General features: G+C 36.7%; 1 protein-coding gene across 3 annotated transcripts in view; it reads right to left on the bottom strand.

The window, feature by feature from the left end:
- Positions 1-1575: 1575 nt before the first annotated feature.
- Positions 1576-13794, bottom strand: part of sfmbt1 (Scm like with four mbt domains 1) — a 46715-nt gene continuing 34496 nt past the window's right edge. For 2 of the 3 annotated variants that reach the window (XM_028447665.1, XM_028447664.1), the window contains exons 12-21: positions 13482-13595; positions 13305-13347; positions 13149-13216; positions 12922-13061; positions 8974-9083; positions 7406-7581; positions 6262-6440; positions 5956-6180; positions 4153-4281; positions 1576-2919 (exon numbers count right to left, since the gene is read on the bottom strand). In XM_028447665.1, the coding sequence (XP_028303466.1) occupies positions 2779-2919; positions 4153-4281; positions 5956-6180; positions 6262-6440; positions 7406-7581; positions 8974-9083; positions 12922-13061; positions 13149-13216; positions 13305-13347; positions 13482-13595 (1325 nt within the window). In that variant the 3' untranslated portion in view covers positions 1576-2778. The remainder of the gene's footprint in view (positions 2920-4152; positions 4282-5955; positions 6181-6261; positions 6441-7405; positions 7582-8973; positions 9084-12921; positions 13062-13148; positions 13217-13304; positions 13348-13481; positions 13596-13794) is intronic. The other variant, XM_028447663.1, reaches the window with a different exon arrangement.

The following is a 13794-nucleotide window of genomic DNA, read 5'->3' as shown; positions in this document are numbered from 1 at the left end:
GCGCCCACTCATGTTGACTGACGCTGTCACGTGACCCGGACGTAGGCCCGAAGTGCATGATAGGAAATAGGGTTTGATTAATAAACTATCGCATTACAGGTCCTGCCAAAATTAAGCTAAAAGAACGTCTGCAATTTGGAAATGTAAAAAAAAATTTTGTTCTTTGAGTGGAAGCACATTCCCGCCAGAAAAATAAAAAATGATAATGAAAAAAATTCTTAAGTCATAATTATGAGCTTCTAAGTCATAATTGAGATATTAATACATCCTAATTATAATTTTCTTATTTCACTTTTAAGTCAATTAAACTTTATTTACATAGCACTTATCAAAATATAAAATTCTTAAAAAAAACCCCAACATAATACTATCTCAGAATTTTGACATAATAATTTCTATTAAGTTCTAATAACTTTTATTTTACTTTTACTATCTAATAATTATGACTTAGTTGTTCATAATTGCGATTTAATTATATCTTATTATTTTACTGTCTCATAATTATGACTTAGTGTCTCATATTATGACTTAGTGTCTCATATTATGACTTAGTATCTCATTATGACTTAATAATTTTATTTTAGTTTTTTTTACTGGCGGGATGTGCTTCCATATCTTCGTTATTAGAGTTGGTCCATCTATTGCTTTCCCCTGAGGTTAGCGAGTGTGTTTGTAAGCATTTCTGAAATAAGTACTCTGGAGAAAATCCTTCAATGACCTCATAATAATTACGCCAACCACAATTTACTGCCATTTGTAGCCCTAAATGCCATAGGAATTATCTGTGAACATTTCAACTTGATATTTATTATTCCTGTAGTAGCTACAAATTAACATAAAGTTGTCCCTTTACTAGTCTTGTAAAGCCAGCGACATAAAATATGATTAATGTATTGCCAATAAATAAAATATTTGCATATTATTTAGGAAAAAAATTAAGTTCTTTTCTGCTTCAGCGATACAGCAGTGACCGAGTCATGTAACTTACATGTAAAAAGAGGTTTGTTTTATTTGTGCATTGATCATGTATGCGTTTATACACTTTTGTAATGATTCAACAGGAAACTGTCTGAACGTGTTGCGTAGCTAATGCTATCAGGCAAACACTGCTCTCTTGGCAACTCGTAAACACAGATTTATCAGATCAATGCAGACCTTCAGCTAATCAAATATGTATCCTTATAGTTCTAGCAACTTTATTTTGAAATTAATATCTTAAGGTTTCATTTATTCAGACGCCTCTGAGGAAGACTGACAGTTGACAGTCGAAACATGTCAGGAGATCAAAGTAAATTTCCTGAAAAATGTTGTGTGAATAAATGAAACCTAAACATATTAAGTATCCTTAAAGCTAACTGTACTGGCATAAACCACTTGTAGAATAGCATACGATAGAAGAAAAGCTGAATATTATTTGTAAATTGTTCTTTATTGTTACAGTCCTTTTATTGCATTGTTTGTTTTAAATAAAACAAAATGCCAAACAATAAAATGAGTCTACTTTAAACATAGAAATCAAGCAAATTGGATAAACAAGAAAAAAAAAAAAAAACAAAATCACACAAAATAAAGCACAATAACTCACCACATTAATGAGAAAATCTGAAACAAATACTTACAAAAACTTCTTAACATGCCAAATCTGCAATTACCTTGTAAAATCATTTCGATATGAAAAAGTCCTTAAAATGTAAGGGTTTATTTTCACGCATTAGAAGTGCAAACAGCATCATTTGTTTATGCTAAAAGTTGATTAGGCAATATATTGTTCTTTTGTTGTTCTTCATCACCCTGTTGCACTAAGAGATATTTAAATATGTACACTATGTACACACATGCACTGACGTAATTGCATACCACCCCATACAGTACAGCTATTTCTTGTGCTTTTTTTAAAAACAAATTTTTACTTTATATAGCTCTTATATAACCCAAAAAATGTTTACAAGGAAGCAAATTGGTCTTTTGGAATATTGACTCCTTAAATGTTTAGCAATTGATGAACTGTAGTTTAAATCTCCAAAACCAGTCCCTGAAATGACATCCAACACTTCAGTATGGTTTGTATACAATAATTTTCTCAGGCTTCACTGAATTGATTATCAGATAAAATACAAACTAACCCCTTAATATAGAATAAAAGCCATAAGCTTTTAGTGTGCATTTGTTTACCAAAAAACTTGCAGATTTGGACAAATTGCATTAAGTAGTCGAAACAAAAAAATTTCAAATGAACTTTGTCTATATTTTCTCTATCAAAATAATTTATACTTCCAGCTGAAAAGTTCATACAAGTTAACTTTGTGCAGTTTTTAATCCAGTTGTTTTCCCTTTGAAAGGTGTGCTGGGAATCATGGATGGAAAGTAGGTTTGGTTTAAACCAGCGATGCTCTTCGTCTTTTCTTCTTCAAATAATTACAGGGAATCCCAGCAGAGGACGGATTGAATCCCAAAAAAAAAAAAAAAAAAATTAATCGATAGCTTCAAATTACAGTATTATTTTTGTTCTTTATAATGCAAACTGTTGTACCATTGGTGCCAACAGTATACCCTGAATAAGGTCATTTTGAGTCTTTACTGAGCCTTTCTCAACCAGCTCATTTTTTAAAATTTATATCTCTCCTTTATTCTGCCACACCAAAGTTAGTTCTTCTCCCGTCCACTCTCGTCCAACAGAATGTGGTGAATGCGTCCAGTGTTAAAATAGGAAAAAGTTGTTACAGGAGGTTAAAATAGCAGAACAGGCTGCAGTCGCGTTCCATGATCTTTCCACCTCAGCTACGTTGCAAACTGCTGATAAAAGGCCAGCTTGACTCTCTCGATGTGGTGGCACAGCTTGATAGCTGGTCCAAGCTTCAGATCCATGCACTCCTGCACTGTCGGGAGGTTCAGCAACAGAAGTGCTTGTCCATCAATCTCCTGTTAACACATTGAAGCCAGAAAAGTTGCAATCAGTATTTGCTTTGATGAGGTTGCAGAGAATGGTTCAAAAATGGCAAAAACGGTGCAAGAAAATAGTGAAAAGCGATTAAAATGGGCCAAAAGCAGTTATGAGTGGTAAAAAACAGACAAAAAAGAGGAAACAGGTGGTATGTAATGGCAAAATGTAGCCTAAATGGGCAAAATGTGTCAAAAAAGGACAAAAATGTGAAACAAAAAGGAGAAAAAATGGAAAGAAAAAAGTGGTATTTAAAAAAGTATAAATGGGTGGTATGTAATGGCAAAGGGTAACTTAAATGGGCAAAATGTGGCAAAAAATAATGTAAAAGTGCAAAAATGTGAAACAAAAAGAGGCAAAATGGAAGGAAAAGAGGAAACAAGTGGTATTTATTGGGCAAAAGGTAGTTTATTTGAATGAAAAGTGGCAAAAAATGTTTAAGAGGATTAAAACTGGATTTAAATTAAAATTATTTCTTTAACCATTTTTTTAAATTCTAATTGGGCTGGCAAGCCACTCATCATTGGCTAGCAGTGTGTGGCCAACGTCCATCGACACATTATTGGTCCATTGTTTGTCATTGTCAATCAATCAAGAGAAAAAAAAAAAAAAAAAAAGAGTAACCAGTTGTAAAAAATGGTCAAAAAGTGGCAAAAAAAGGCAAGAAAAGAGTAAAAGAAAAAAAGACAAAAAAGTGCCAAAACCAGTCAAGAGTGGCCAAAAATGGACAAAATAGATGAAACAGGTGATATGTATGGCAAAACATAGCTTACATGGGCAAAAAATAGTGAAAAAGGACAAAAATGTGGAACCAAAAAGAGGCAAAATGGAAGGAAAAAAGTGGTATTTATTGGCCAAAGGGTAGCTTATTTGGATAAGTGGTAAAAAAAATAGTTAAAGAAAGGATAAAAATGGGATTAAAGTGTCAAAAACAACTTGCAAAAATGGACAAAAAATAGAGAAAGAGGTAAAAGAGCTATTTATTAGCAAAAGGTAGCTAAAATCTGAAAAAAAAAAAAGTGTACATTTTTTTTGAAGAGGGGCAAAAATGGGACAAAGAAAAGGTAAAAAGGGGTTAAAATGTTTTCCCTTTTAAAGGTTTTCTAGGGGAATAATAGTCAAAATGAAAACATAAAGAGCCACATACTGAGTATCACAGACTTAATAATGGTTTTATCATGGTTAGAGTAAATATTTGCTATTTTATTTCCTACCTGATCCTTGAAAATCCTGGCCAGAGGAGCACAGTCGGTGGTTCTGAGGAATCGAATCACGTCTGTCACGCTCCACTCCAGGGGGTTGGTGTCCAAACACAGCTTCTGAGGAGGCTCAGGCCTCGATGTCTGTTAGCGCGCACGCACGCACACGCACACGCACACGCACACACACACGCACACACACACACACACTTGATTACATACCTTAAATATTGATCAAGTTAATCTTGTTGATGAAAAGTACAACAACAAAATTGTTACCCAAGCTTTCAATAATTAAATGTTTTGTCATTTTGATAGAAATATTAGACATTAGACCTAGTGAAGTCATTTAAACACAAACCTTTCCCTTTTTTTTTTTTTTACTTATCATACCCAATTGTTCCAAAAAATTTTTTTTTTTTTTTATGAAGTCATCTTTGTATTTGTGAATCTAAAATTGGACTGCATAAAAAAACTACAGGATTCAAGATTGGCAAATGAAAATTACGTTTTGTTGAGAGTTGATAAATGTATCTGCTGTCTTGTCTAATCCAATGTTCTAAAATGTTATAACTGATGACATCGTCACTGTAGAGCTCACTGTAGCGCTATGACTGATGATATCATCACTGAGTCCGTCTACTCAGGAGGTGGGGCGTCCAAACAAATCCGACGTTGCACACTAATGAACCAAGCACCAGCCATGTTGAAAGTCTCAGCTCTGTCTGTCCCTGAACCGCAGAGATATTTGAGCCACAGACACACAGATTGATATCCCTTGCTTTATAGATAAATAAATATAGATTTATTTTTGATTGAAGTAAACTTTTGTTTTTGATTGAAGTGATTTTTTTATATTGATTTTTTTATTTTTAACTGAATAATAAAGACACAAATCTAACCTCCATAGCAGAGCAAAGTCATATTTGTCTCATCAATTCATTCTTTAGCTCAACCCAGGGTTGGGGTCAATTATCCATTGTCAGTTACAACTCAATTATGATTACGGTGACCAGTATTTTTTCGAAGTACAATTATAAACAATTATTATTTTTCCCTTACAATTACGCTCTCAATTACTAAAGTTCTATTACAATTAATAATAATTTCTGAGCCTTTATTAAGTAAGCCCATAAAACAAAACCTTCCTCTTGTGTTAGCTTTCTGTTAGCATCTCTTATGACAACAGGTTAGTTTGACCCATGCCTTAAATCAGCTGTAAAATACACAAAAAATATCATCTAATTTGTTTCTCATCTCTTTGCTATCTTGCCAAGCTTCCTAATCAATGGAAATATTGGTATTATTATTTTTGGTGTGGGCGTACCCTGAATTAGGACAAAGCGGGTCAGAAAATGGATAGATGGATAGATGGTGTGGGTGTCTGAGCTTTTTTTCTGTCAGTTTACCTCTCGAGGTATATATAAATAATATTTTTTATAAATGGTAAAATGATCCTTAAGAGAACTGACAAGTAAACTTGATCTGAAACATGTTTTACTGATTCTTAACTACATATATGTAAGCCATAGATTTTTAGTTCCTCAGTTTTGCGTTTAATTAAATTGTAATTGATAGTATTTTAATAGCATTTCCATGCCAATTACAATAACAAATTCAATTATCTGAACTCTATTGCAATTGAATTATGATTACAAGAACATGTTATATAATCACAATTACAATTATAATTTGTCAGAATTGTAATTAATTATTAATTATGCGATTATGATATTAATTGACACCAACCCTGGCTCGACCCCATTCGTCTGCTTTTAACTTTAATGTAAATGTATTGTGGTGGTTGTAATGGATTACCTTTGGGGAGGGAGGGTGGTTCTCATCATCGGAGAACGACGGCGAGCGAGGTTTCCTGCGTCGGCGTGTGGGCCGCGGTGTTGGCGGGGGCGATGGGGTGGGCGTGGTCGGCTGGGATTTCCCCAACGACGGCTCAGAATCATCCTGCAGATCGTCCTGGATCTCAGAACCCGAGTCGTCACTCAGGGACTCGTCATCATCCAAATCCTCTTCGTCTCCACTGCCCTGAATGACAAACAGACGACTCGTTTACACACCTGTGATGATGCACGACGAGCTGCAGATTAAACCCAGGTGTGCTCGTACCTGTGGGGAACCAGCTGGTGTGTTATCCACTGAGGCTGAGGAGCGTCTCTTCTTATGGACGAAGAGCTGCTTCCTCCTCTTCCTCCTTCGCCCTCTTCGCTTCACCCCCCCCTCCAGATTGGAGTGACCTCCAGGTGGACGGCCGACACGTTTACTCTTCTTCTTCCCGTAGTAATAGGCTGGTGGAGAGAGAATAATCACCGTAGTAACGTTTCATCAACTTCAGGGCTTTAAAACTCATTATAGCTCAGGAACCAATCACTGAGCAGTTTGATCTCGCAGATTTTTGAAATCTTCATTTCAAAATTAATGTGCCCTAGTTTGTACTTCTATGTATAAATGATATATAAACACACCAACAATATCCAAGCAGTAAATGACAAACATCAGTACCTGCAGGAACTTCACATCACAATTGTGATTTTGTGACAAATTTTGGGAGGAAATTTTTCAGATTTCAGAAAAAGTGTGAGTTCTTTCCACAATTTGCGACAAAATATGACTGACATAGGCACGGGAAAAACGTGAGCAACTGCAAATATATGTAGTTTCATCAAATTTGTGATTTTAGAGTGGTTGAGAAATGAAATCTAAAACTGAATTATTTGATATTTTGCACATATTTTCTTTGTTGTTTTTAGTTTCTCCAGTCGGGCCAAATTGGATGATGTTTTTATTTTATTTTATTTTATCTTACTTTATTTTTTACTTTGTAACCTACATACAAGACGATAACAAAGACAACAGTGTAAGATGCCGAAAAGACACTCAAAACAATATTTACAAATCCTGTGTGTGTGTGCGTGTGTGTGTACAATAACTGGAAGAGGTGGGAGGAGAAGATATACTGAAAATAAATGAATAACTAATTTTGAACAAGAAATCAAAATTAAAAAAAAATTAAAAAAAATTGACAGTAGAAAAAAAAAAAAAAAGCAGACAAAAATAAATCAATTAACCGTGAGGATATTAAATAATAATAAATAAAATACAAGGCAGGCAGTTATGAAAAAGTTTGAATAAACCATGCACGGCCATGCTAGCCAAGGGTTAATTATTATAGTAAATAGAAACAGTGTTTTATAATTATGTCAAAATTAAATGCAGCATCTCTACAGGGTTAAAAACAAAATAAACCACTCACTGTATTTGGTTTTGGTGAGGACAGAGCAGTTTTCTGAGCAGCGCTCCAGAACCATGCGAGGACCGAACAGGTTGGGGCAACACTCTAGCTTGATGCAGGTGTTCCTGCAGAAGTCGGCCACGCGGTCCGCAGTGCGGACGATCTCCACAGTGGCACGGTAACTCTTTCCTTTGTATCTGTTTCAAACACATGGATTTGCAGGTGTAAAAAAGTACTGATATATCCTACTCAAGTAGAAGTACTGATACTTGATTGAAATTGTACTGAAGTACAAGTAAGTCATATTTAAAATATTCAAGTACAAGTAAAAAGAAGCTTAATTAAAAACTACTGAAAGTAAAAGTTACAAATTACTTTCATCGCCCACATTTTATTTTTGGTAATAAATCTTGCCACTGTTCCCTTCTATACAGTGAACATCTCATATATAAACTTAAAAAGGAAGAACTTAATTTATTTTCCATAAAGGCATCTGTATAAAATAAAAGGTTTATTAAAATGTACAATTAAAAAAAAAAGATCGGCTATGATGTCATGCATTTGATTATTGTCTGGTCATTTCATTTTTTGTAGTTTCACAATGTCTGTTGATCATTTTAAAACAAAAAATATATAATTTACTCAGTAATGGTTGGGTGTAGAAATGTAAAGAATGAATTTACTTCTTTTAAAACATAATTAAGTACAAGTAAAATCACTGATTTAGAAATATACTCAAAGAAAGTATTAAGTACACATAAAATCAACTTAATTACAGTAACGTGAGTAGTTGTTACTTTCACCTCTGTGGATTTATCATGTGAACAAAACATTTCTTTAGGGCAGTGTTTCTCAAATGGGGGTACGTGTACCCCTAGGGGTACGCGATGAAAATTAACAAATAAAGCGTCAGTCTTGGTCCCACACCAGGTGTGAAATGACCGGAAATGATGAAAACTATAGAAATACATCTATTCAGGAGCCACTAAATCAGTGTTTTTCAACCTTGGGGTCAGGACCACCTGGAGTTTAAATGGGGTTGCCTGAAACTTTCAGAAAAATTAAAACTAATTTCTGAAATGTTTTAATTATTATTCTTTAAAAATAAATAAACAAATAAATAAATAAAAAATGTAAACACTATCTTAAACAACTGTATTTCTATAATTTCACTTTGTGAATTATAAATCTAGTTCAACTAAAATGCAGTGAAAAAATTAAAAATAAAAAATTCTAGAAAAAAATTAATTTGGGGTCGTCAGAAATTCTTGATATGAAAATGGGGTCACGCACCAAAAAAAGTTGGGAACTACTGACTTAGACCACAGGGAACTGTTTTTAAAAGTATAAAACGGGTATAATGTGTCCCCTTTAAACTACATCGTATCCACTTCTGTTGTAAAATTAGGTCTCAGTTTTTTTTAAACAAAACGAAGCCGTCAGCTTCAGTAAAGAGCTGTGATCTGCTTCATTTCTATTTGTGCTCCAGGAACTCAGCGTGCGCCACCAAACAGACCAGCTGTGAGCACTTGAGCTTTTCTAAAGAGCCGAGTATTCTGAGCGGTGGGATAAAAGGTGCTTCTCCTCACTTGGCTTTGAGTGTCTCTCCGTAGCCTTGCCAGCGGCTCTCCTGGTCCAGCTGTAGCTCTCTCAGCACACGGCTGGGCTTGTACGCTGAGTTTATCAGGAGAGTCAGTACCTGGTTACAACATACAAGGGTGAAATACTTTATAGTTAGCCGCTGGTTATTTTTCAGTAAATTTAAACTAATAATAATAATAATAATTCATTTATATATTCAAACAAGTCAAGAGAAAAAAAAAATAATAAAAATGTAAGTATGAATAGTACTCAGGCAATAAAAAAGGGTAACAAATTGTGATTCACATTAACAATCCATAATCGGTTTGAGGGGAGATATGGCTGCACAATTAATCAATGTAAAATTGAAATTGGATTATTTATTGAGGAGGATTTTTTTAAAAGTCAAAATCTGAAAATAAATTTTCCTGTTTAATCATGTGTAATCACAATTATTTTATCAATCCCACAGGGAATTTAACATTCTTTGTTAAAGCTTTATTCACTTTATCCCCAATACAGAAATGTGTTTTCTCTTTTTCAATTAAAAGAAAATACTTGCAATAATAAAATCTCGTGTTTTTTTTGTTTTTTTTTAAGAAAAAAAAAAATCAAAATCAAAATCGAAAATCGAGTTTTCAAAGTAAAAATCACGTTTTTGTTTTAAGCTAAAATTGTGCAGTCTTAAGGGGGGGGAATAAACATTTGCCTTATCCAATTGTAGCATCACTGTGACTTTGACACATTAACCAGTTTGTGCAAGGAAACACAAAAAAAAGCAAAAAGTTCTCCACAGTTTTCATCATTCTAACCTATTATTGTTATTATTTATTATATAAGAGTGTCAGCTGGCTCCCTTGTGTCTACGGCAACAGTTACTAAGCATTTAAGCCTTCTATTAATGTATTTCTGACATATTGGCCCTTTTAGTCATTCTGTCTTCTTTTTTTGTGTGAGTAATGTGGCTTTAAAATAAATTCACAATCGTCTTCATCATTCCCTGGAGTTCACATGATTTTCTGTGAGCGCAAATAACAGACAGAAAGACGGAATTCGCATTTTGCAAAGGAGAAAAATATTTGACCACTGATGTATAAATGATAAAGTGAGTGATTATATCCATCCCTGCAGGATTTTCACTTAAATTTCCCTGATTTTGGGAATTTGGGCAAATTTCGTGAAATAATTTGAGGAAAATTTTGTCAGATTTTGGGAAAAAAAAGCTCTTCCAACAATTTGAGAATAAAATGGCTGCCGTCAAAACTGACAAACTGAGCTCTGCAAGTATTGTGGATTTCTAAACATATATTGTAGATATTGAGATATCTACAACTGAATTAGTTCGACGTTTACAAAATGTTTAATCTTTTTTCTGTCATTTGTACTTTCTCGAGTGGCCCGAATTTGATGCTCTAAAGCAGATATGAGCCACTGGCTGCCTGGGGGCCACATGCGCTCTCGGTCCTTATCTGTGCGACCCCCAAGACAAATCCACTGTAATTCAAGGAAGTGGAAGTAATATGAAGGTCACCATAATACAAAAAATACTTCTAAAAACACACAAATCAACAAAAAACCCAAAAAAGATCAGACACACAAAACAACCACTTAAACTCACAAAACATCAACAATTACACAAAAGGACGGAAAAAATACCCAAACCGACAAAATTACTGGGAAAAAAACAAAAAAGGCACAAATATAACGCACAAGAAATAACAAAAACACATAAAATGACTAATAAAATACACAATATGACAGCAGAAATTCCCAAAATGACAGATAAATACACAAAAAGACTAAAAACTCAGAAAAAACTACACAAAAAGACAACAAACAACTACAACTTGTGTTAATGCTCAGATTCGCTGTTATTCTTAATACTGGCATGAATGTTGATAATGTGGCTCCCGGATCAATCACAGTTTTATGGCCCGCTGTGATAGAAATGGCCCATCCCTGCTCTAAAGAACCAGATTTGGCCCCAAGGCCTTGAGTTTGACACGTGTTGTTGAGGGAAACCAGTTTGTCCGTGAGAGACAGTAGCCGCCATTATGCTGCGTTCACACCGGATGGGTCAAAAAATGAGAGATGCGTCCCAGATGCAAAATTTTTCCTGTGCGGCGGTGCGTTCCGATCCGCACATCGAGTGCGTTGGTTGTGCGAGCGCGCTCCCGATTTTACGCATATCCGCACATTTGCGAGAGTTGAAAATATTGAACTCCTGCGACTGTTTCACATGACGAAAGCCAATCAGAGTCTTTGTTGACGATGACGTCAGGCCGTCAACACAGACACTGGTCTGTTCACCCATTCAACCATGGAGTAGAAGCTGTGTGTGACCACCTGGAGCTGTATGACATGGTCTTTTTAACCGGGAGCAGACTAGGAAGGATTTGGTGTGGAGGAGAATCAGTGAGGAGGTGGTAGCAGGTAAAAGTTCTCTCGGTAGATTGATCTTTGAAAGTTGGCACTGAGCTAGGTTAGCATTAGCCGCTAATCACACCAGCTTTTTTCACTGGTGGTTAATGTTTATGAGAGGAGAAAAAGGAGCACAGCTCTTCGCTTCAGCAGGCAGTGAAACTCACTGAGTTGGATGTGTCGCTGGTGGGCGGGGCTTCGCTTCAAACGTGCGTATGAAGCAAAGTGAGGACAATTTTTTTTTTTTTTTTTTTACTTGTCTGCACATGCTGTCAAAGGTCAACACCACAGGAAGTGCAACATTATGAGACAGCAATGCATATTTTGTTATTGCAATAAAATACATTGATTTATTTTATTGCTTAATTGTGACCATCACCAGCCCTCCCTAAGGAAGGGTAAGAAATCTTTTATTATAGGGAGGATATAAAAAGGGAGAGCAGTGTTACACCTAAGTGGAGGGGGAGGGGAAAGGGGAGGGGAAAGGGAGCAGGGAGGAGAGACTCAAGGCAGGAAATAGAAAAGGTGGGGAAGAATAGACTGTTTTGCAGTGAGGGTGAGATGTGAGGTTGTAGAATATATTGTGCTTATTATGTTGTGTAATCCAGCCAGTATGGTGACAAGTGTGAAGCTTAGCTATAATGGTGGTGGCTGTGAACAGGGGTAATGAGTGAATGGTAGTACCTAAAGCACGTATTTGGGATTAACGTGTCTAAGGTTAAGCCCAGTATGAGTTTTATCCCACATCCCAAGGCGTGCCAGTGCATCGTATACCAGTATATGTGCAAAAAAAAAAAATGCTACTGCAAGCCCAGGAACTGCCCTGGGCCCGCAGATGCAGCCAGGCCAGCAGAAAGAGCGGAGGCCAGGGAGCCCCAGGCAACCCCCCCGCGGCCGAGCAACCCCCCAGATGCCCCCAAGATCCCAGGCCGAGAGGCAGCCACCGCCCCCCACACACACATCCGAGGAAGCCCCAAGCAGCCGAGCACCCAGCGCATCCCCCCACCGAACCCAACCCCCAAACCCAAGGCCCCCCGCCAGCATCCAGCCCCCCCCACCCACCCACACCCAAGCACCCAACCCCCCGAGGGAAGGTGAGGACAATTTTTGATCCTGCGGACCCTGTGATACGTTTCGTGTGGCAGATGCACCCGGTGTCGCAGAAGACGCATTCGGTGTGAACACAGCATAATGTTCCTACACAGGTGTTGTGACTGAATCTGTGACCGGACCAAATAGTGGCTGAACTCTGTGTTTACTCCCTTACTCCCCCTCAAACAGTGCATAGTTGACACTTTGTTTGCCTGAATCCACGTTTACTTGTGGAGCCACCGGTCTGTCAGGTTATAGATTTTATCACATCACCTATCTACGACTTCAGCATAACGACAGCCACCGTCTCGCATGGATGAGCCAGTTAATCTCCTCCTGGCTGCTTCACAAGGACTATTAAAGAAAGTTATCCAAACTAAACCTCAAGTATTATCTATGATTAATGATAGAGCTAAGAATTATTCCAAAAAGTATCCTCTTACTTCTTTGAGTACAAGAACACAGTTTCCCGGGCCGATGAACTGAGGCAGCTCTGCGATGCGTCCCTTGTTGAGATAAGGCCCTGAGAAACAACGATGGTTGAAGTAGATCTTTGGACAGCAGTATTTTCCATTCCCTTGTCCTATGAGAACAAAATGTGTACAGATAAGATAAAAACCAAACAACGTACATAAAAACACACCACACAATGAACTCCAGATGTCGTCACCTGTCTCAGACTGGTTTGCCATCTGCAGCTTGACATTGTCGGGTGTGGAAGAATTTGGAGGAGCTTTGCTGTAACGTGATAAACATTGAATGTGACAAGATGTTTATAATTGATGGAAATCAATAAAGAAATCTACATCTTCTCCTCAGTACTCACTGTTTTTCTGGCTGGACTACTGCAATCTTTCTTTCCTTCTCAACTAAAAAAAAAAACAAAGAAAACTTGATGTGAACTAATGCTGGTGACAAACTGGACCATAAAAAGCTTCAGTTTTGATAAATCCAGTGAGTAAAAACCATGAGCGCCCGCTGCGGTGACTCATGACTGGTGTACCTGACGGCTTGATGGGATAAACGAGTGGATAGCCGTTCGTCTCACACCAGCTGATCGGGAAAACGTCAAGAGAGTCCACATGAACAATCAGCTCTGGCATGGGCTGCTTCAACCCTGAACAACACACACACACACACACAACAGGGAATGTCTTTTTAAATGAATATCACTCAGTGTGACACATACAGAGCAAAAAGCTTCATTCTTTCTCGAACGTGGATAGAAAAGTTCAGGTGCAGCAAATGACTGCAACGCTCATAACTACACAGTGTCAAAAATTTTAAATTGTATCAAATGATGCTTAAATTATAGC

The sequence above is a fragment of the Gouania willdenowi genome, chromosome 5 (assembly GCF_900634775.1).
Source record: "Gouania willdenowi chromosome 5, fGouWil2.1, whole genome shotgun sequence".
NCBI lineage: Eukaryota > Metazoa > Chordata > Actinopteri > Blenniiformes > Gobiesocidae > Gouania > Gouania willdenowi.
Note: the sequence above shows the minus strand (reverse complement) of the source record. Positions and strands in the feature narration are given on the sequence as shown.